General features: G+C 37.3%; 2 protein-coding genes across 2 annotated transcripts; one reads left to right on the top strand and one right to left on the bottom strand.

Annotated features, from left to right (window-relative positions):
* Positions 1–229: 229 nt before the first annotated feature.
* On the top strand, positions 230–5,901 carry LOC306774677 (polyunsaturated fatty acid lipoxygenase ALOX15B-like; the record flags this gene model as incomplete). Its single annotated transcript, XM_079264821.1, has 14 exons — positions 230–382; positions 585–789; positions 907–988; positions 1,202–1,324; positions 1,458–1,561; positions 2,439–2,605; positions 2,771–2,914; positions 3,184–3,387; positions 3,520–3,606; positions 3,680–3,849; positions 4,469–4,590; positions 4,738–4,838; positions 5,380–5,550; positions 5,722–5,901. The coding sequence occupies 14 exons, from the start codon at positions 230–232 to the stop codon at positions 5,899–5,901; spliced, it is 2,013 nt and encodes a 670-aa protein (XP_079120947.1).
* Positions 5,902–13,076: 7,175 nt separating this feature from the next.
* On the bottom strand, positions 13,077–20,745 carry LOC306773771 (polyunsaturated fatty acid lipoxygenase ALOX15B-like; the record flags this gene model as incomplete). The annotated part of the gene is made up of 14 exons (XM_079263673.1): positions 13,077–13,256; positions 13,396–13,566; positions 14,582–14,682; positions 14,883–15,001; positions 15,725–15,894; positions 15,991–16,077; positions 16,273–16,476; positions 17,001–17,144; positions 17,268–17,434; positions 17,752–17,855; positions 17,953–18,075; positions 18,215–18,296; positions 18,798–18,996; positions 20,599–20,745. 14 exons carry the CDS (start codon positions 20,743–20,745, stop codon positions 13,077–13,079), a joined length of 1,998 nt encoding a protein of 665 aa, XP_079119799.1.
* Between the last annotated feature and the right edge of the window lie 147 nt (positions 20,746–20,892).

The following is a 20,892-nucleotide window of genomic DNA, read 5'->3' as shown; positions in this document are numbered from 1 at the left end:
ATCAAGGTGCCGGTTCTTTAAAGGAACTTCTTTATCTCATTAACCGAGGTAAGATGGGAATTTATTTTTAGATAAATAGATGTTACTGGGATCAGACTTAATAAAAAAGAAAATAAAAAAAAAAAACAATTGCAATATCAGTAATTCAGTTATTTTGATCACCTATGTGGTGCTGAAACTGGTCTGTTTTCTCCCTTCCCACAGGACTAATCTACTACTAAGAGTGAAAATGGTGAATTATTATGTTACTATGTTCACCGCCAACCGCTTTGCTGCCATCACATTTAATAATGTGTTTATTAAGCTGGTGGGCACAGATGGGGAGAGTGAACGCAGGTTGCTTGTGAACTTCAGAAGGGCATCAGCGTTCGCCCAAGGCTCTGTAAGTCTGGAAGATCAAGCTCTATCTTAAGATATATCACACGCATCTCAGATTTACTTCTCAGTAACACAAACTTAATCTCATATTTAGGAAAAGAAAATGTGCAGCCCTCTAAATTTGTCACAAAGCAAAAACTACGACACTGCAAATACACTTTATTTACTCCATAAGTAAATATTCATTCCTTCGGTCATTACTCTAGATGTCACGTTGCACCGTGTCCTGTCCATCTTCCATTGGAAATTTGGTGTTGGTGGAGGTGGATAAAAAACCCCTTCCACTGTTTCCCGAAGATTCTTGGTTCCCTTCCAAAGTGGAAGTGAAATCTCCAGAGGGAGACATCTATACCTTTCCCATCTACCGCTGGATCACTGACAGCGAGGTGCACCGCTTCAGAGAGGGGACAGGTTGGTGGAACTCTTCATCGACCACATACAGGTTCTGTAAACTATCAACTTCATCCCAACAAACTAAACATAGGATCTATTTCAAACTTTGTTGTGTTTTTTTTCTCCTCCTTTCAGCTCTGAGAGTCTTTGAAGATGGCCATCCATATGGCAGATACAATCGAGATCTGGAGCTTCAGCACCGTAAAGAAGACTATCAGTGAGAGCTCGGGAACTTTAATACGTTTCAGTATCAAACGTCCAGAGGTGTTTCATAACACAAAGCTTCTCCACACTTGTTTAAGTGCAAGTTACATCACATATAATATTCTGTCAGGATTTGTTAAAATGCATCTAACTATAAAAGAATTCATGTCTATTATTTTTGTGTTGTGTGAAGTGAAATGGTAGATACATTCTATACTCTTTACAGCTGGGATGTGTATGCAGAGGGGCTACCCCACTGCATGAAGGCTGATGACCCTCTTTCGCTGCCATGTGAGGTCCGTTTCTCCTTCACAAAGAGAACAGAGTTTAACTTCACAGCATACACAGGGTGACGTCCTTGTATTCATATAGTGTCATATATATGTGTCCACATTTGTACCAGTTCACTTACCTATTTATTGATATAAACTGTCATAAAAAGATACAGTGCTTACTTTTATGATCTTTCTATTTTTTTCTAGGCGGGCAGAGATGCAGCTGAAGGGATTGGCTGATAGTCAGAGAAGTTGGACAGATATTGATGATATTGATGAGGTGTTTTGCTTCAGACAGACTGAATTATCAGGTACTGTACAGTTATTGCAGATTATGTCACTCTATGCATTATTTCCATTTTATTAAGCTGTGCTCACTGATTGACTTGCTGAGACCAATTAAATTATATACTTTACCAGGGAAGATGTCACTGAACAGCTAAGGTGAAACAACTGGAAGCAAAAACGTTGGCAGCAGCAGGATCTGAGGGATTTTATTGACAATTGTGACAACGATAAACCTGTGTGATCCAAAATAGCACATAGCAGAAACTTTGCATCATCACTGAATAGCCATGGCATCAAAAGCAAAAGCAAAGAAAAGCCTAAATTTAGTAAGTGTGAAACTAATACTTTCCAATGAAATAAAGAAGAAGATTTTAGTTTTTTCATTTGGTGGGATTAAGTTTGAATTCCTGAATGAAAATGAATAAATAAAAATCAAAGTAATGGAGTGACTTCCCTAATTTCAAATCAAACATCAGTGGTAAACATTTCTAATGGTTGAATTGTTGACAAAAAAGTAAAAATAAGGAGAATAAAGTGTTTTGTTTTTTATTTATTTACATAGAAACATCATCAAGGTTACAGTACACCAAATTCCTCAGAGAACCCAAACAACCAAGTGAAGCCTAAAGCGGTCATGAGTCAGTATGTTTCTGTAACGATGTGCTCTCCTTTTAAAGTCACATCAAAGCAAATTGTGTAAGGAACATTTATATACACATGGCGGGAAGTGCTTGTGCACTCAAAATAATCAGGTTTGTGGAAGCACCAATATCCCTCTCCTCTCTCGAGGCAGGAAGTTCATTGATTTCTTATTTCTCACTCAGTCAGAAATAAGAAAAAAATGGAGGCAGGACAGGATTTTGCTGTGCACACAATATAGTTAATATGTTTTGTTTGCAGAATATGTCCAAAGACACTGGAAGGAGGATGCTTTATTTGGCTACCAGTATCTAAATGGTGTCAACCCCATGTTGATCCGACGTTGTACAGCTCTGCCCAAAAACTTTCCAGTCACAGACCAGATGGTCTTCCCCCATGGTCAGAGCAGCTTGTCTGATGAGATGGAGGTAATGTCTCATGGAGGAAAAAAATGTCTTTGTGTCTATTTAATCTTATAGAAGTATCATTTTTAGACAAGTAAAGACTTTTTCATACTCATTTTGCAAATTTAAAAACCACATATTACGTTTGTGAGTCAGATTTTTTCTCAGTCTAACATGTCATTCAAACAGAGAGGAAACATCTTCCTGTGTGACTACAAGCGCTTGGATGGAGCACAACCAAACACCATCAATGGAAAGAAGCAGTACTTGATGGCCCCACTTGTTCTGCTCCAGAAAAGCCCTGATGATAAACTGATGCCAATTGCTATTCAGGTGAGATTCACACTGAAATAAACTGAGAGTAATCCTACACATAATCATGCCCAGCATGCTACAACGCATTGGATTTAAGTTTATCAACCAATCACTTTTTGAGTCTTTGGTAGCAGCTAACAAAACGGCAAGGTTATTATTTGAATGGAATTGTTCTACAGAGTGACAGCAACAGAAAGGACAAACACACAACCATCACAGAAGAAGACTCATGGTTTTTGATATTACCTGTACTTAACTAGAGTAAATGACCCAAAGCATTCCTGCAGCTGAAGCAGGAACCAGCAGACGACAACCCGATCTTCCTACCTACGGATTCTGAGTATGACTGGCTGCTGGCTAAGATTTTTGTGAGAAGTGCAGATTTCAGTGAGCATCAGCTCAACGTTCACCTGCTTCGCACTCACCTGCTGGCTGAGGTTTTTGCTGTGTCCCTGCTGCGCAACATCCCCATGGTGCATCCTCTCTACAAGGTAACTGAAGCACCGAAACCACCATGTTAAAGTGTTCATATATGAGCAAAACTCTTTAATATTAACTGAGAGAGTGGTTGTAATTTACTGTTGCACAGTTTGTGTTGCTAACACAGTCCTCTCTTTCCTCAGCTTCTCATGCCGCACACTCGCTACACGATGCAGATCAACTTCCTAGCTCGAAGAACTTTGATATCTGAGGATGGCGTTTTCACCAAGGTATGAAATCACACAACTTCCATTCGTTTAAAATATATTGTGGGTATTTGTTTTCAACTATATTTTTCTATAGTTTTCAGCCTCCGGTGGTGAGGGCATGATCACAATCCTGAGGAAATCTCTGTCCTCAGTCACATACAGTTCGCTCTGCATTCCAGAGGACATTGCTGAGCGTGGGATGGGATCCATATCAAACTACTACTACAGGGATGATGGACTCAGGCTCTGGGATATCATCTATAGGTACCAAAGATGGCTTTTATTTTTCTTCTCTGACCCTGTAACTTTAGCTCTTCCTTTTTTGTGTTTCCATTTTTGCTGACAGGTTCTATCTATCTATCTATCTATCTATCTATCTATCTATCTATCTATCTATCTATCTATCTATCTATCTATCTATCTATCTATCTATCTATCTATCTATCTATCTATCTATCTATCTATCTAGTTCTAAATCCACTATGTATTGTAATTTTGCTTGACATAATATGACATGATATGTCCCAACAGCCTCTCTAGTACTCGTATAGAATTTAGGAAGATGGTTTTTGGTCGCCTCCAAAGCAACATAATGCACATAGACCTCGTGGTCAAACTTCCATGACCCCCTCATTCTCAGGGCAAGGCTGGAGATCTGGACTTTAGTCTCCCACTATGGGTGAAAAACCATACTGCACCCTTAAACTTGTTTCAGTATCTGTCTTACATCTCACCATTTCCTATCTGCATTTCTTATTTTAAATGTCAACAAGCTTGTGTATTTTGCAAGTAGCTGAAACAGGAAAACACATATTACATATAATGTGTAAAGTTGCATCTGCAAAATGCTTTAGTCTACCTAAAACTTTGACATTTTTCATAGGTTTGTGCAGGGAATACTTGACTTCTACTACAAGGATGACTCAGAAGTGCAGCAAGACTCTGAACTGCAGATGTGGATTTTGGACATTTTTGAGCATGGATTCCTTTCCCAAGCAGGTTCAGGTGGGATTTAATAAAATGTTAAATAGAGTATTGCGATTCTTTATGTGCCCAATGTACATTTATATAATGGAAGTGTTAGTTACATATTGAATAAGGGGCTAAAATGTCACAAATTCTTCTGTTATCATTTTTTGTTTTATTATTTAGGAATTCCTCAGAGATTAACCACTGTAACTGCGCTGACCAAGTTTGTTACCATGGTGATCTTCACTGGGTCGGCCCAGCATGCTGCTGTGAACTCTGGACAAGTGAGTTTTTGTTGTTTAGATACATTTTTTATTTCTATTTTATTTTTTCTTCAAACAGTCTACAGTGATCTTGATCTTAGTTAATAACTTCCATGAATGCATGAATTCAAGGTCATTAGGTGGTTTACAAAAAGTCAATAGAGACTTTTTTTAATGTATTTACAAACTGCCAATGAAAATATCAGCTGTTCTTGGCTGATCTATATTTTTTGTGACGTTTAGCTACTCTGAAAACATTTACATATTCACATAGTTTATTAGGTTAGAGATGACATTCCTGTCATTTTTAGATAATAAGAAAAGTCATTGAAAAAATGTTATCTTTGATTGATTTGTTATTGTGCAAATATTTTACAGGAAGCCATCCAATCATCGCTGAAACACTTAAGTCCGGATCTAAATACAGACTGACTTTCCAGCAGATAGAAAGCACCACCTTAAGTGTCAATAATCTGACTGATAACGTGCTGATTTGAAGTTAACAACAACTAACGTGTGTTCTGTTTGATCAATAACAAATTATTTTGTTTATTCACTGCAGTACGACTATAGTGGCTGGATGCCAAACGCCCCCAGCTCTCTGAAACTTCCTCCACCAACTAAAAAGGGGGAATCGAGTGAGGACACAATTCTGAAGACATTGCCAGATGTGAATGCAACAGTTTGGATAATGGCCGCCTTGTGGCTGCTTAGTCAGCAGTCCAGTGACTTTGTAAGTGGGAAAAATCTTGTGTTTCTTAATGAACTTTAACATACCACAATTAATATTTTCTATATAATACATTAATAATATTCTATTTATTATTAGTAATTTTAGATTGTGATGCAAAGTGTAAATATTTTAAACTAAATAGAAGAAAAACTAAATGAACAATGTCTCCAGGTCTCCCTTGGCCAGTATCCCGAGGACCACTTCAGTGAGGAGACCCCGTGTGACTTGATAAGAGAGTTTCAAAGAGAGCTTGACGGGTTGAGTGCAGCCATCGAAGCCAGAAACAATCATCTGGAAGTGCCATACACGTATATGGATCCAGAGGAGGTGGAAAATAGTGTGGCTATTTAACCGCGGGAGTGTGAAACCTCCTCACTTTATTTTCACAATGACTCACAGTAGAAGTTTAAACTGTAATCAGCATTTAATAATAAAATTAGGGACACAAAGATAAATAGGCTTAATTGTTGTATGTTTAGTTTTTTTAAGCAAAAAGAGGGAAATAATGAAACAATGGCAGTTGTCAGTACTTTTCTACCGTGTTATTTTTGTGTCACGTTTAAGCCTGTTACATACTCTGCGAGAAGCAAGGTGTTTGGTCTTGTGCTCCAGCCCGCAAAAGCAAGGTAAGCTCTTTTTAGCCTAGTCGATCCATACTCCATGAGAAGCTTCTCTGCCAAAGCGGTGGTGGATCACTGGTTGTAAAGTAAACTGGCTGATACTGGTTTAGAGAAATCCTACTCTTAAGAATTTTATACCCTTACACACAGAGAACTGGGAGTCTCACTTATGTGTAAAAAAAATTATACTTCTTACAAAATGATACCTGTATAACCTTAAAAGTGGCTTCATGTATTCATCTTCTATCGTATATTTTTTCATCATCCATAAGATGACATTTTTAAATCTTTTGGCCCATCATCAGCTGGTGTGTTTAGTAATTATTTCAATAAAGCTTTTAAGTATAAGTAAACTGTGTGTCTTTTGTCTACTGAAGCCTGCAATATCCTAAATCAGGGATTATAGGTAGCCTACAACACTTGTAATGCTTTTAATGCTTCTATGTTATGCACTTTGAATTGTTTTGTACATTTAATGTGCTATACCTATAAACGTGCCTTAGTTGTTTTGACAACACAGATCCTGAACCAGTCACCTCTGCAACTTGATTGCTGATAAGCAGCAGAAAATGAATGACAGAATATTAATCTCTGCAAATATTTGGGGTAATAACTCTGATCCAAATCCATCACTAAGTAAACAAAGCAGAAGTTTTCCAATTAAAATGGTGAAATGAGACTAAAATATAACTAAAATATAACTCATCATGGCATCATGTAAAGGATAAGCTGCAAGAGGGAAAAACTTATGTAAGTGCTCCATCGTCTTTCATCAACTCTCAAGTCTATTTAGACAATTCATAGGGTGGGTTGGTGGTGCAGTGACGTCCATCAGTTTCCATGAAATGCTGAGCCTTTGAGTGACCTGAGGTGAAGACCAACTTACTTTCCTTTTATAACACAATGACAATTTACAGTTTGTTTTTTTTTAACTTCGAAGGTTAGTTTACAATTAAGCTTTAAGATTTTTCACTGGCTGTGGTCGCCGACGCCTCAGTCATAACTGTGACTTGTAAGCTAAAGCCAACTAGCCCTCAGAGTTCCTGTAGCTGCACATGTCGGTTGTTACTGCATGGATCTTCTTAGGTGGGTTCCCTCTTTTCTTTCTGACCAAATTTAGAAAATGAGTTTTTACTGTTGCCACCCCTAAAGCCTGGAACTCATTATAGTCTGAAATGAAAATGTCTGAAGTCATTTGATACCTTTTATTTCTCTTACTCTCCAGACAGTGAGAAGTTTATGAACAGTGCTGATGTTTTGAATATAATTTCTGACCTCATTCTTAATTATATATAAATATATTGGCCCCCTATAACTTGCTATTCTTTTACCAATTCTTTATTTGTATTCTAATAGACTATGCTCTTGACCAGGCTACTTAAAAAGGAGATTGTCTTTTATTTTTTATTTTTAAACCTGGTCAAATAAACAAAGTTTAATAAGAAGAAAGAGAAAAGAAAAATAGACATGGACTTCATGGGTCACAGTCAAGACCAAGGTATGTTTTATCATTCTGTCCCCTGGGTGTAAAAGGCAGCAGCAGAAATAGTAAAAACTGGTTTATTTAAAAACACAAAAGATTAAAACCCCATCCTCCAACCCAGTCTTCTAAAATGTCCACTGTGTGCTTGGGGTGTTCCTCTCTGTGGCGATGTGTCCATTCACACAGTCTTCCGTCCTACGGCACCAAGTTCCATGACCTACAGAGAGGAGCAAACACGGCAGTCTACAATTCCAAGGGAGGAACCCTCCTGCCTGGCCCTGCAGCCAGCCTCTCTCTGGATCCTAAACTTGGCCATCATACTCATGCTCTGTCCTGGGCCACAAGTATCTGGAGGCCCAGGACTGAGTAGCTGGACCATAGGATCCAAAATGGCTGCTGCACTTCAGGCTCCTGCCCTCACACCGCCAAGCCGTGGTGGGACCTATCCCAACTGCTCCCTCAGCAGTCTTCTGCATCCATCCCCAGGTGCAGTGTGGTCATGCTCCAGCAGCCACTTTCTCCTCGTCCTCGTTCTCCAGGAGCATTTCTCTCCTTTTCTGCACGAGTCTCTCTTCCTCCTTTCCTCTGCCGTGTCACGCCTGTTGCTCCACTTGCCTGCCACTGGGACACTCACAGGTGTTCTTGTTCAACATTCAGCGTTGAGGGTGACGATCCTCCGGGGGGGTTGATAGCACAGCAGTCAGAATTAAAAACATGGAATAAAACCATACCCTATAAAACCCATGCATATTAACCCCCATCACAATTACACTAAAAATCATTCATTCACTTTGCCCATATCATCCAAAAGGGATTAAACTTTTGAAAGAAATATTACTGTGTAAAACAACTATAACTGGTACATTTTTTGCTAAAACTGCACTAGCGAGGGACAGTGTAATAAAAGGCTAATTTCCACATTTCTGTACTGACCACAGTTATGTTCCCTGTTAAGTATAGAACGAATTAGTGGCTCAGTAGAGATATGCCTTAGTACAATAACTAAAACGAATTGAATCACTTTCAACACGTGAAGAAAAGCTCCAGTCCAGTTAGTAACTAATTCGACTAATTACAGTTTATTTGTGCAGCATTTATCAAAGCAGTAACACAAAGTGCTTTACACCAAAGTGTCAAACATTCATGTTCTGTCCCATCTCCCAGAGAAGGTACAAATTGCATGTTCTGATCAGGAGTGTAGTTATTGCTGCCTGCATTTGCTTTTTTTCTCATTATTTTATGCATATTTCCCCTACTCTATTTATGCTACTTTCTTCTGGCGTCTGTCTCAGCATGATCTTGTGTCCTCTACTTTTTGATCCACTAAGTACACTAAGGCATGTCTAGAACTGTCCAGTTTTAACCAGTCGCTCTTATGTAGACTCATGGCCAGGACGGGCTGCGCCTGTAATGAAAAGCTCCTGGCGCCACTATTCTTTCTGTCTTTGAAAAATAGGATGGCATGCTTTCAGACAGTTTATAATCATAATAAGTCAAATATTTTCAAAATTCCTGTTGGACACTTAAACGATTGCTGTATTCCTTGACTGTATAAAGCATACAGTATAACTATGAACATGATGCAAGCATCGCGCAGCCATTACCATGCAAAAAAACGGACACAACCTGATTGCTCCTGACACCGGGCATAACAGAGATTAGGTTAAGATCAAGTTAAAGAGGAAAAGCATAAAGTGATTGATAATAAGTGACATTGGGTGTGAGAAACACAAACCATTTAACCATTGATTATCTGGTCCGCATTGTGGAAAATGAAAATGAAAATGAGTACAAACACACACACAAAAAAGCAGTTACAATTTACCTTGTCAGCATCCTGACAGAAAAGATCTTCTTACAACAATCCAAGAACAGTATATTTGCATGCAAGCAGGAACCTTTGAAGTGTAATGGCAGAAATTTAAGAAACAGACCACTAAAATACTGACCTGTGCTAAAAAGCTGCTCTAATCAGAAAATTATGCTCTTGATTATAGTTATTTAAATGACATTATACAATATTCCAAGTTTGTAGCCTGTATATACAATTAACTGCACAGTTAAAAAATAATCCCAAGTCAATCGCAATTAAATGGAAGATAATAATCAGCTGCTAATTATAGTTTTGGATGCTTTAAAACATTCTATAAAACTGTGGAAGGATATAAAACTGGGATTGATGTGTGTAGATGTATATTTAATGACACTCTGAACAAATGACCAGTGGTTTGCCATTTTAAAAATGAACCAGATGTTCAGATTTTTTGGGTAAAAACCTACAGAGACGTACTGTGAAATGAGAATCAATGGTTGCCTTTAAAATGAGCTATATTTATGTTGTTTCTATTAAAACTTAGAAAGGCTCCAGTAAAAAGAGATGTGAGGGCAAAAAAAATGATAATTTTTGAAAAAAATTGGGAATATTTAATTATTCATATTCTTCACATGTAACAAAATAAACGAATGCAAAACATATCAAACGAACTTCTTTCTAATGTGTTTCTGTCGCAGACCATTCTCAGCAGAGAAGATGGTAGGAAGATGTATTAGTGGGTTTTTTTTTGTTTTTTAGAAATTTCATTATATTTGGTCAGCCACGGAAGTACATTAATGAAGCAGGTTGTTTCCCAACAGGGTTGCCTTTCTTCATGAGTTCCTCTCTGACACTGGCTCTCTGGTTTATCTCAGAGACATGATAAAGCTGATGAGATGTCAAGCTATGATTTCCCGGCCTCGTGTCAAGCTGACATCCAGGGAGGCAAGTTTGTACCAAGAAGAGACAAGAGACAATGTTTGGATGAAACTTGAGATATGAAATTATGAGCAGAAAGTGGATTAGTTTTCTATCAAATTTAAAAAATACAGTCAATAAACGTATTAATATTTTATTGAATATTAATTCAAGGCATCATTTAAACAAGTCATGGGGGCTGATTGTAACTACATACTCTTATTAAAGTTGCTTTCTACACTTTCTACACTCTGTATGTGACAAAGCGGCCTTGTCACAGACGCCCCACACCCACCTACCTGACTGTGTCCCATAAACTTTGATAAGTTTTAAGTTACTTTACTTTGATATTGTAATAACTGTTTACTTGTTGCCAAAATACAGCATTCTGAAAGCTTTAGTTACTTGTTCCCATTTTATTTTCATTATGTTGAATAAAAAGGTTTTTAAAATCCTATTACTTGTAAAGAAAATTAAGTTTCCAAAGATATGTTCTTTTTTCTTTTTTTTTTTTTTTTATTTCTACATGTACTTCAGTCTCTTCACATCCGGTGTCTACCGTCCACCTATGTCTTACTGTTTCAGGTTTCTAAACAGTTGGTGTGTATGATACTTGTGTACTTTCAGATGCATCCATTCATTTGTCTCATTGCCACTGAAGGATGTATATGGCTCTATAATAAACAACACAAGTGAGAAGCAATGTTAAAGGGACTAGCAATCAATATTTTTGAGAAAAAAGTCTTTATTGCCAGATGGATGTGTGACTTTTAATAAATGGATTGAGTCCGTGGTGTAGTGGTCCCTCAAGAAGTGGGTATACTATACATTTTTTGCCCTTTATTTAAAAAAAAAGAAACCAAAAAACCCCCAATATAATAGTAGCCCAGAAAACGCAGTTTCAGAAACAGGGACATGTAGGACTACTCTACATAAATCCATCAGTATATCTGCGAAGTTAACACAGCTGATGACTAACTGCACCAGTGTAGCATAATGGTAACCTTATCTGAGCTGCTGGGTGTCATAGCTACATGTGTAGGGATGTTTGGAGTTGTGAAAGTAGTATCACAGGGAGGGTTAAAAGTGGGGAGACTCAATTCTGACTGAAAAAGAAGTGGATGTACTCCATATACCCACGTATAGCCTGGACTACACCACTGGATTAAGTCATAAAAAGTAAGAGTTTACTAGCATCAGACATGATACAGGAAATATTAAATAGTGCTAAAACTGATCGCACAGCAGAACAGTGTTGCTCTCTCTTGTCTGAAGAGGCATGTATCAGCTGCTGTAATGTAATTTTACTATTAAATAAAATGGAAAGATTTATTGCATACTTTTACAGCTTTGGTTTGTGGTTATTACATAGAAACCAACCTCTTATAATTAGATAATAATATTATGTCACCATAATTATTCCTTTCTTTAAGCATATATAGATATTTGAAGACATTTCCAGGCAGTTACTAGATTATTACCGCAATATTAATATACCACGTTTGGTTAAGCACAAATTTTGTTTGGTTCACATTCTCAGCTCTGGTATGTGGTGAATAGTTAACTGGCGGAGGATGTGTGTCAGGGGGCAGTAGGGAGCACGGGTGTTCACTTGGTGTTCAGGAAGCACTGAATAATTTCCTGCGAGCATGCACCTGTGAGTCTTTTGTCTGCCTTGAGTGCAGTGTCTGTCTGCCTGAGTGTGATCTGAGTCAGCGGGCACAGAGACGCTATTGGTATGTATTGCTTTATTTTGTGATTTACACTTTATTTTATTTGTTTTATTTTGAGTCTTTAAACTACACTAAACATGATTGAAAGACATGGTGAACTAACATCTGTTACTCTTTCTCTTCGAGGTTATCAACCTGCTCTTTAAGCAGAAGAAATGAAAGTTAAATAAAAGGATTGAATCGAGTTGATTCCTGCGTCCTCTGTGCCAAGCCTGGTCGAGTTTAGGCCCTCAATAACTCGACCCCACAAAATGGTATAATATTCTTGTTAGATATGTTACCCCCCTATTGCTTTATGTAACTGGCACTTTATTTCACTTTTAACTTCAGCTCAAGTCTTTTGTCGCCATGACGTTTCCAGTATTACTACTAGGATATTACCTCGTTATTTTCAATTAATGGATAATTACTGCATATTATCTGTAATTATTATCTGTTATTTCTTCTTTGTTTCTATGAAATTACCACACAATTATTGTTTACACACAATTACCGCTCTTTAATGAAAAGTGCCTCAAAGTACCTCAATTAGGCCTCCAAAAATATCTAAATCATGTCAACACTTAAAAAAAACAAGCATATAATAGGATAAAACTGATGTATCATCTAATTAATCAAATTTGTAAATCCATTATGCTGCAGCAAGTGATTTAAACACCTAATAATACTTTTTAAAAAAATCACCTAAATAAGATGAAGGCTTGGGATTTCCACAAGAAAGTACCATCATTCAACAGTTAATATTTTTTAAGATTTTCACAAAAAAATATACCCTATTCAAGGATATGATGTAACCATGGCAACAAGCTTAACGATAAGACTATGTAGAAAAAATCTTTAGTGATCCCCTAGATTATATTCCCTTCTTTTTAAAGTAATAATTAAAATCACAACATGAACTTCTTTTCCTGTTCTTCTTGGTTCACATGGCTGAATTTGGTCAGCAGCTGAGAAAATGCTCAAATAGCCACACTATTTTCCACTTTCAGTGGATTCAGGTATGTGTATGGCACATCCAAGGACTTATTCCTCTTTTCTATGGCTGAACTCAAGTGCTTAAGGTCGTTTTTAAATTTCTCTATGGCTTTGCAGGGAGCCTCCTCACTGAAGTGTTCTTCGGGGTACTCGCCAAGAGGAACCTGAGGAGATAAAACCAGATTTAGTATTACTTCTAATCGTGAATATATTTTTAAAATATATATTTATCGGCTAAAGCATTTGTAAGGACTTTCACACAAATGTGATTTTGACATTTAAATTGGGGTTTTGTCCACTTACAAAATCACTGGACTGCTTGCTGAGGAGCCACAGGGTCTCCATCCCCTTAACTGTTGGGAGAATCTCTGGGAATGTCATAAATAATGTCTTCTCAGATACTTTGCCCTTCTGGGTTGGTGGGGGATGTTGCAGGGTCACAGGGTTGTTTGGCATATAGCCACCGTAGTCAAACTGGAGAGAATATTATCATGAGTTAAGAAAAGGATTACAAATCACTAAGATTATGTAGATGAATTAATGCAACATGTTCCACTTTTTTGCCACATCAGATTGCTCTGTGGATCCATCCATCCATCCATTTTCTGCTAATCTGAGGATCACGGGAGCAGCAGCCTAAGCAGGGAAGCATAGACTTCACTATCCCCAGCCACATTGCTCAGCTCTGCATGGGGATCCCAAGGCGTTCCAGCCAAGAGATATAGTCCCTCCAGTGTTTCCTGGGTCTTCCCCAGGGTCTCCTCCCGTCCAAGAGGCATTCTGATCGGTTGTCTGAGCCACCTCAACTGGTTCCTCTCGATGCGGAGGAGCAGCGGCTCTACTCTGAGCCCCTCCTGGATGACTGAGCTTCTCACCCTATCTCTAAGGGAGAGCCCGACGGAAGAAACTCATTTCAGATCTCGTTCTTTTGGTCACTACCTACAGCTCATGACCATAGGTGAGGGTAGGAGCATAGATCGACTGGTAAATCGAGAGCTTTGCCTTCTGGCTCAGATCCTTCTTCATCATGTCAGACCGGCGCAGAGTCCGCATTACTGCAGACGCTGCATCGATCCATCTATTGACCTCAGTGACCTCAGCCCCAGAGATAGCAGAGTCCACCCCTGAGTCCCCCAGTTCTGCTTCCTGATCAGAAGACGTGTTGGTAGGATTAAGGAAGTCTTCAAAGTATTCCTTCCTGCTCTATGGATAGCAGTGTTGATTTATTGGTAATTCTCTGGTCCATCAAACTGTTGAATGGATTGTCTGACAGTAAAACTCAGGATTGATAAGGATCTGATATGAATTTTTTTTTTTATAGTTAAATATCTAAAGTATAACAGTAAAAAAAAAAGTGATCTTTATGTTTCAGCAAGAGCAATTTCCCAAACACCTTACAGAGTCTGTTATGTTTCCAAATGTTATGTGTTCATCAACAAAAAGAACAAAAAAAAGGTATTTGGTGTCTCTATAAATGAGAAAGTTTCACCTGTCCGGAGTTCACGGCAGCATGCTGAGCCGAGACAGTGAAGATCACCATGGTAACAAACTTGATCAGCTCAGCCACGGTGCTAAATCTGTCTGGAATTCCTGATAATCAGAAGAAAACACTTTATGAATCAATGACTTCAGATCAATTCAAGTTTGTAAGTTTCCTTGAAATAGATAGATAGATAGATAGATAGATAGATAGATAGATAGATAGATAGATAGATAGATAGATAGATAGATAGATAGATAGATAGATAGATAGATAGATAGATAGATAGATAGATAGATAGATAACCCACCTGTGCTGGTGTTGGAAAGGAATCCATGTTTAAATATGTCTGAAATCCACATTTGCAGTTCAGTGTCGTCATTGACCTCTTTGTTTTTGTAGTAGTGCTTGAGGATTGTTTTTACAAGTCTTTAAGAGATAGAAAAACATTTCTGTCAAACATATTTTTCCATCATAATAATATGAAATATTTGTCTCACTTAATGGGAAAAAACAAATAAGCCAGTCACTGATAACAGTCTTCCTTATAGTCTGTACTTTTTGATGATTTCACGACACATCACACTGTGCTTGCGAATGAGAATTGGTTCTCAAACATTACCTTGTAAAATAAAAAGTCAAATAAATAAATAATCTACAATCGAAGCTGCAGCTTTGTTGCAGGCGGTATGCAGATTCCATTCAATGAAAGCATGATAGGTTTGGATAAAGAGAATACTCATCAGTTTACATTATCCTTGCAAACACAAAACTGCCTGCATATACACAACACAAATATTTATAAACACTTCACCGGCAGAGCATGGATTGTTTAGTTCACAAGTTACCCCTAAACACAACTTATTTCATAATTTGCTTTCTCATTGATTCATTAATTCATCACAAATAACCCAAAAGAGTTGAGTGTTTCTTATCACAATAAATGTCAAAATCAATTTTAGAACAGAATAGACTTTTATTATCATTGTAACATTCCACATGTAAAATGAAATTAGAGTTTCAAAGTGCATAGTCATACACACATCCAACCATATAAACAATAAAGTTATAAAATATAAAAATAACTTCTAAAAGAAATGGTATTAAAAAGATTTTAAAAAAAGAAAGAAAAAACACATCCAGTTTTGGTACCTGTTGATGATACCCCAGAGCTTGAGTCCATCGTCCCTGTAGTAGTAGTTTGGTATGGTTTCCATCCCTCGATCAACAATGTCATCAGGAATGCAGAGCGATCTGTAAGTCACTGAGGACAGAGATTTCTTGAGGACTTTGGCCATGCCCTCTCCGCCAACAGCTGCAATCTAGGGACAAATCAAATCACAGTTAAAAGACCTGTTACCCTTCTACCTTTTATCATATTGACATAATTGTGGTAATGTTATATTGTGTTTCCTTACCAGAGAGAAAACGCCATCATCTGATATTAGCTTCTGTCGAGCTAAGACATTGATGTGCAGAGTGTAACGCATGTGAGGTATGAGAAGCTGAGGAAATAGAGCTCTTAGCAACACAACCACTTTCCTTCTTGTGCTCTTTGTTTTTGCATAAAGTGGCCTTGCTTCAAAAATTTAAGTGAAATGGATAACAGAGTCAAAAAGCTTTATGCCTTTACAAAATACAGCATTTTGACATTATTGTTTACATATGAGCACCTAAACTTAATCAGTATGCTTTGTTACCTTATAGAGAGGATGCACCATGGGGATGTTGCGCAGCAGGGACACTGCAAAAACCTCAGCCAGCAGGTGAGTGCGAAGCAGGTGAGCGTTGAGCTGATGCTCACTGAAATCTGCACTTCTCACAAAAATCTTAGCCAGCAGCCAGTCATACTTTTCATCACATTGCGTGAAAATCGGGTTGGTTTTCCCTGGCTGCTGCTTGAGCTACAGGAGAAGGAGGGATGCAGAGGGTCATGTCGGCAAGTAAATGTAAAAATGTAAAAAAGGATTTTTTTGGTGATCGATGCATTTTGCTTTCTTTTTCTATTTTATTTATGCTGCTTTTTGCCCATGTTAGTTTGAGCCACAACCTTTTGAGAGATTATTTTTTCTTTGTTATTTGTGTGTGTGTGTGTGTGTGTGTGCAGGTTTATTAGTGCTTGGTAGATGTGTAAGTTTCCTTACAGGACACGTGGAAAGTCAAACTGGCTTGGTTTGACTTTCCACTGATCTCCCAGGAAAATTTCCTGGAAACTGCCTTGTTGTGTGTCTGTACATGTAAAAACACAGATGTTTACCAAATGAACAAAGCCAAATGTTATTCAAAATACTCTCTGATAGTTCCCAACAGGACACCATCAATCCTGACTTTAAGGCTATTGATTTATCATAGTTCCATCGATGAGTGTCAACAATTAAGTCTCCAATTTACAGATTTTTTTTTAGCTATAATTAAGAGCTGATCTCACCTGAATGGCAACTGGCTTCAGTTCGTCATCAGGATTTTTGTGGAGCAGGACGAGTGGGGCCGTCAAGTGCTGCTGTATACTCTCAATGACGTTTGGTCTCACTCCATCCAAAACTTTGTAGTCACAGAGGAATATGTTGCCACTCTGTTAGGAGTTTTATGGAGAGATGTGAAATGATTGGACTAAATATTACATTTCAACGTGGTGACACGTTAAAAATCCGTAGTCTGCTTTTTAGTCCACTTTAATTCAAGCTGAGACAATTACCTCCATTTCATCAGTCAGGCTATGGTGATCATAAAGGGAGACCATCTCATCAGTGACAGGAAAGTTTTCGGGTAGTTTTCTGCAGCGTTGGATCAACGTGGGATTGCTTCCATTGAGATACTGGTAGCCAAAGAACTCATCACGGTCCCAGTTTTTTTGGACATGTTCTGCGAAACAATAAAACAAACATTACAATAAATAAACTAATAATCAAACCTATATGACAAATATTATTTTTTAAATATAAAGAAAATATTCAAAATATGTAAATAAATCTAAATGACATATACTTTTATTTACTTTGTGTTTGAAGCAAAATCATACTGTACTATTGTTATTATAAGTTTTACTATGTGTAAAATAGTAATAAGTTAAAGAAGTATTTATGAATGTATGTACATATGTATAAATCATAAAGGGTTCACGCATTTTTTTCACCATTATAAAATGCCTCATTACCTAACATAAAAGGAGGCTACAATACCTGAGATTTTCGTAGTTGTGAACCCAAAGACATGATTGAAATCTTCAAAATTGGACCATTTCTCATGAATCCCCTTGCGTTCTGTTAGCACCTGATGAATCAATCTGTGGAATGACATCACTATGGCAGGATGCTTCAACAATATTGAGGATAAAGGAAATATGGAGAGATATGTGACAGAATATGAGATGATGACTTTACCCTTCTATTGCAGTGATGAAAAACTGGGTTTCCTTGGTGAAGGAGAAACGGACCTCCCCAGGCAGGTCTTGGGGATCATCTGCCTTCAAGCAGTGGGGTAGTCCATCTTTGAATGTATCCCAGCTAAGAGACATGTAGAAGAGGAATCATAACCATTCTGTAACTGCTGTTTAATTTCAGTGCATTCCAACAGAATACATGAAAAACAGGTCTGAGTTCTTAGTTTTTGGGTGCACATTACAGAAATGTGGAATAGACTTACCAGTAGGCTTCTCTGCGTTTTATCAGCTCCTTTTCTCGAACGTCCTTGCACTTATCAAGGTTTTCATCAGAAGCTTTAAGAGCTGAACAAAATATTTAGATAAAAAAAGTTCATACATAAAGGAAAAACTGTGACCCAATAGACTGTAACTGAATAAATTCCCTCCAGAATTGTTAAAGTTTCATTGCATATACTGATTGTGTTGTCCATGAATATTTGGTCCCAGGGTCACCTTTAACTATAAATGTCCAAAGTGGTATAGGGCCTTATGAATTTTCCATCTTTTGACTACATAATCCATTTTAACCTAAAATAAAATAATTTGCAGGACCTACACACACACACACACACACACACACACACACACACACACACACACACACATATATATATATATATATATATATATATATATATATATATATATATATATATATATATATATATATATATATATATATATATATACACATACATATATATAAAGATTGTATGTACACTTTTAATGTCTTGCCAGAGACAAAAATGTGACATCTACGAAATCTGTTCAGTGAGGATGTCGGATAAGAGCATTTCCACAAACCTTTTCCTTCTCTGAAGACGTACACTTGGTCATCAGTGATCCAGTGGTAAATGGGAAAGTAGTAGGTTTGCCCCTCAGGGGATCTTACTGTCACATTTGCTGGGAACCAGTCACTTTCTTTAAGTATAGCGACTTTCTGCAGCTCTATTTGAACCAGTTTACCAAGGGACTTGGAGCAGGACATCACAAAATATGCATACTAGAGTAAAGACAAAGTTACAAACAAGAAAGAGTGTTTGAAAAGCAAGAGTTAAGTTACAGGATCTCAATAATCAACTTACAGTTACTACATGAGAGGAGTGAGTGATTAAGATATATGTTGTTTCTGAAATTGAGTATGCAATGTCTTTGCCTTTGTATTTTTGTATAAACATTGCATATGAACTAGGAAAGCTAATAAAATGCCTGTGAAAGAAGATAAACCGATCTCCAAAAGGCATAGAGTAAAATCTAAAACACCTTTAAATATTTTTAGTTAAAGTGGAACTATTATGTGTATTTCAGACTAATTTATTTTTATTTCTGAGACCAGAAGGGGTGGGATTGATCGAGTTATTGTCACAAATCGCTTTATTTACTTCAGACCGACCCTCTCTGTAGGCTGTCAGATCAGTTTGTGGGCAAAACGAGTGGATTGAGACTCTTCCGCATTAAGCCCCGCCTCCCGCCACTGCACTACATCGGGAGCGCGCACCGCACCTGCTTTCACCGTCATTGTAACATCTCATAAACAGAAGGATTAGGCTAATATGATCTCAATAAAAAATAAAAAAAAAATACAATGTCAACACATAGCATACAGCCCTACATGTTGGAACCTGAATCAGACTCTGAAAATGAAGTGGAAAACAGCAACCCACAGCAACGAATGCAGCAGGATGTCTCTCTTTGGTAAACTCACCAGCCATCGTTCAAAATAACTTTACTCGACGTTTTCCACCCACCTGATGTATTTGTACATGCCCTTGTTAACCAGTAGAAGGTAACCAATCACCGAACCTTATCCCCCGGGATGTCACAAGAATTTCCAAGTAGAAAAAAACTCTCTAAAACGACGCGTTTTTCGTCGCCATGGAAACCGAATGGCGAGTGTGCTGGAACTCAAACTCAAACTCTATTTAGACTCAAACATGTGTTTAGGTGATAAAAAACGGTGCTGTTCACATGTCTGATGAGGACTCAGCACTGTAACATGGTAGAAAGCTCAGAAAACTTAAAATACCACAATAGCACCCCTTTAAGCAGTTGTAGAATTTGTTTCCACACTCTAAGAATAAAAATGGAAACAATTTATAGTTATCCTGAAATTAGAACATTCAGATAACTTTTAATATGGTCTCAGACCTTAATCAGCTTGTTTACAATCATGACTGTCATCAGTTGTGTGACTAACAAGATCTATGGAAACAAATGTAACTGATAAGTGACGCGGAGAAAAAAAGTATCTGTTTCCTCAAGCTATAATTTAAATAAATAAATTTTATTAATTAATAATTTAATATAATTTAAATAAATAATTTTTTTTTTTTTTTATCCCAACAGCTTTGGCACACTTGAATAAATGTAAATAAATGAATAAACTGCTCAGCACAGCAACAAGTGTCCAAAATGTGCTTCATGAAAATGTTTCTTTACATTTTTAACTGTAATAGATATCAGTAAAAAAAGACATACTTGCTAAAACAGCTAAATAAAGTATATTTCTTTAGGAAAATAGATAATTACTTGCTTAATTGTTTACTGTGATGTAATGTACCAGGAGTGCCTGAACTGGATACGAAGATGGTTATTCCACACTTACCCCTCTCACTAAGAACAGCAATGAATGTGACATCTCAGCGTTTTCGCTCTCCCCATCTGTGCCCACCAGCTTAATGTTGATAGAGTTGCAAGTGTTGGCACCAAGGCAACTGCCATTGGTAAAACTCACTTTGTATTTGTGTACCATTTTGACTCTTGAAAATAGATCAATCCTTATAAACAACAAGAGAAATAACTATTAAAGCAATTGAGCTAAAAGGGAATGAGTAGAAATATTAATAGTCAATAAATTACTGATATCACAAGAAAACAGAAATTGACAAAAAAAAAAAAT

Source organism: Telmatherina bonti (genome assembly GCF_933228915.1).
Source record: "Telmatherina bonti genome assembly, chromosome: 3".
Taxonomy (NCBI): Eukaryota; Metazoa; Chordata; class Actinopteri; order Atheriniformes; family Telmatherinidae; genus Telmatherina; species Telmatherina bonti.
The sequence above is the reverse complement of the archived record's forward strand: the minus strand, read 5'-3'. Positions and strand labels throughout refer to the sequence as shown.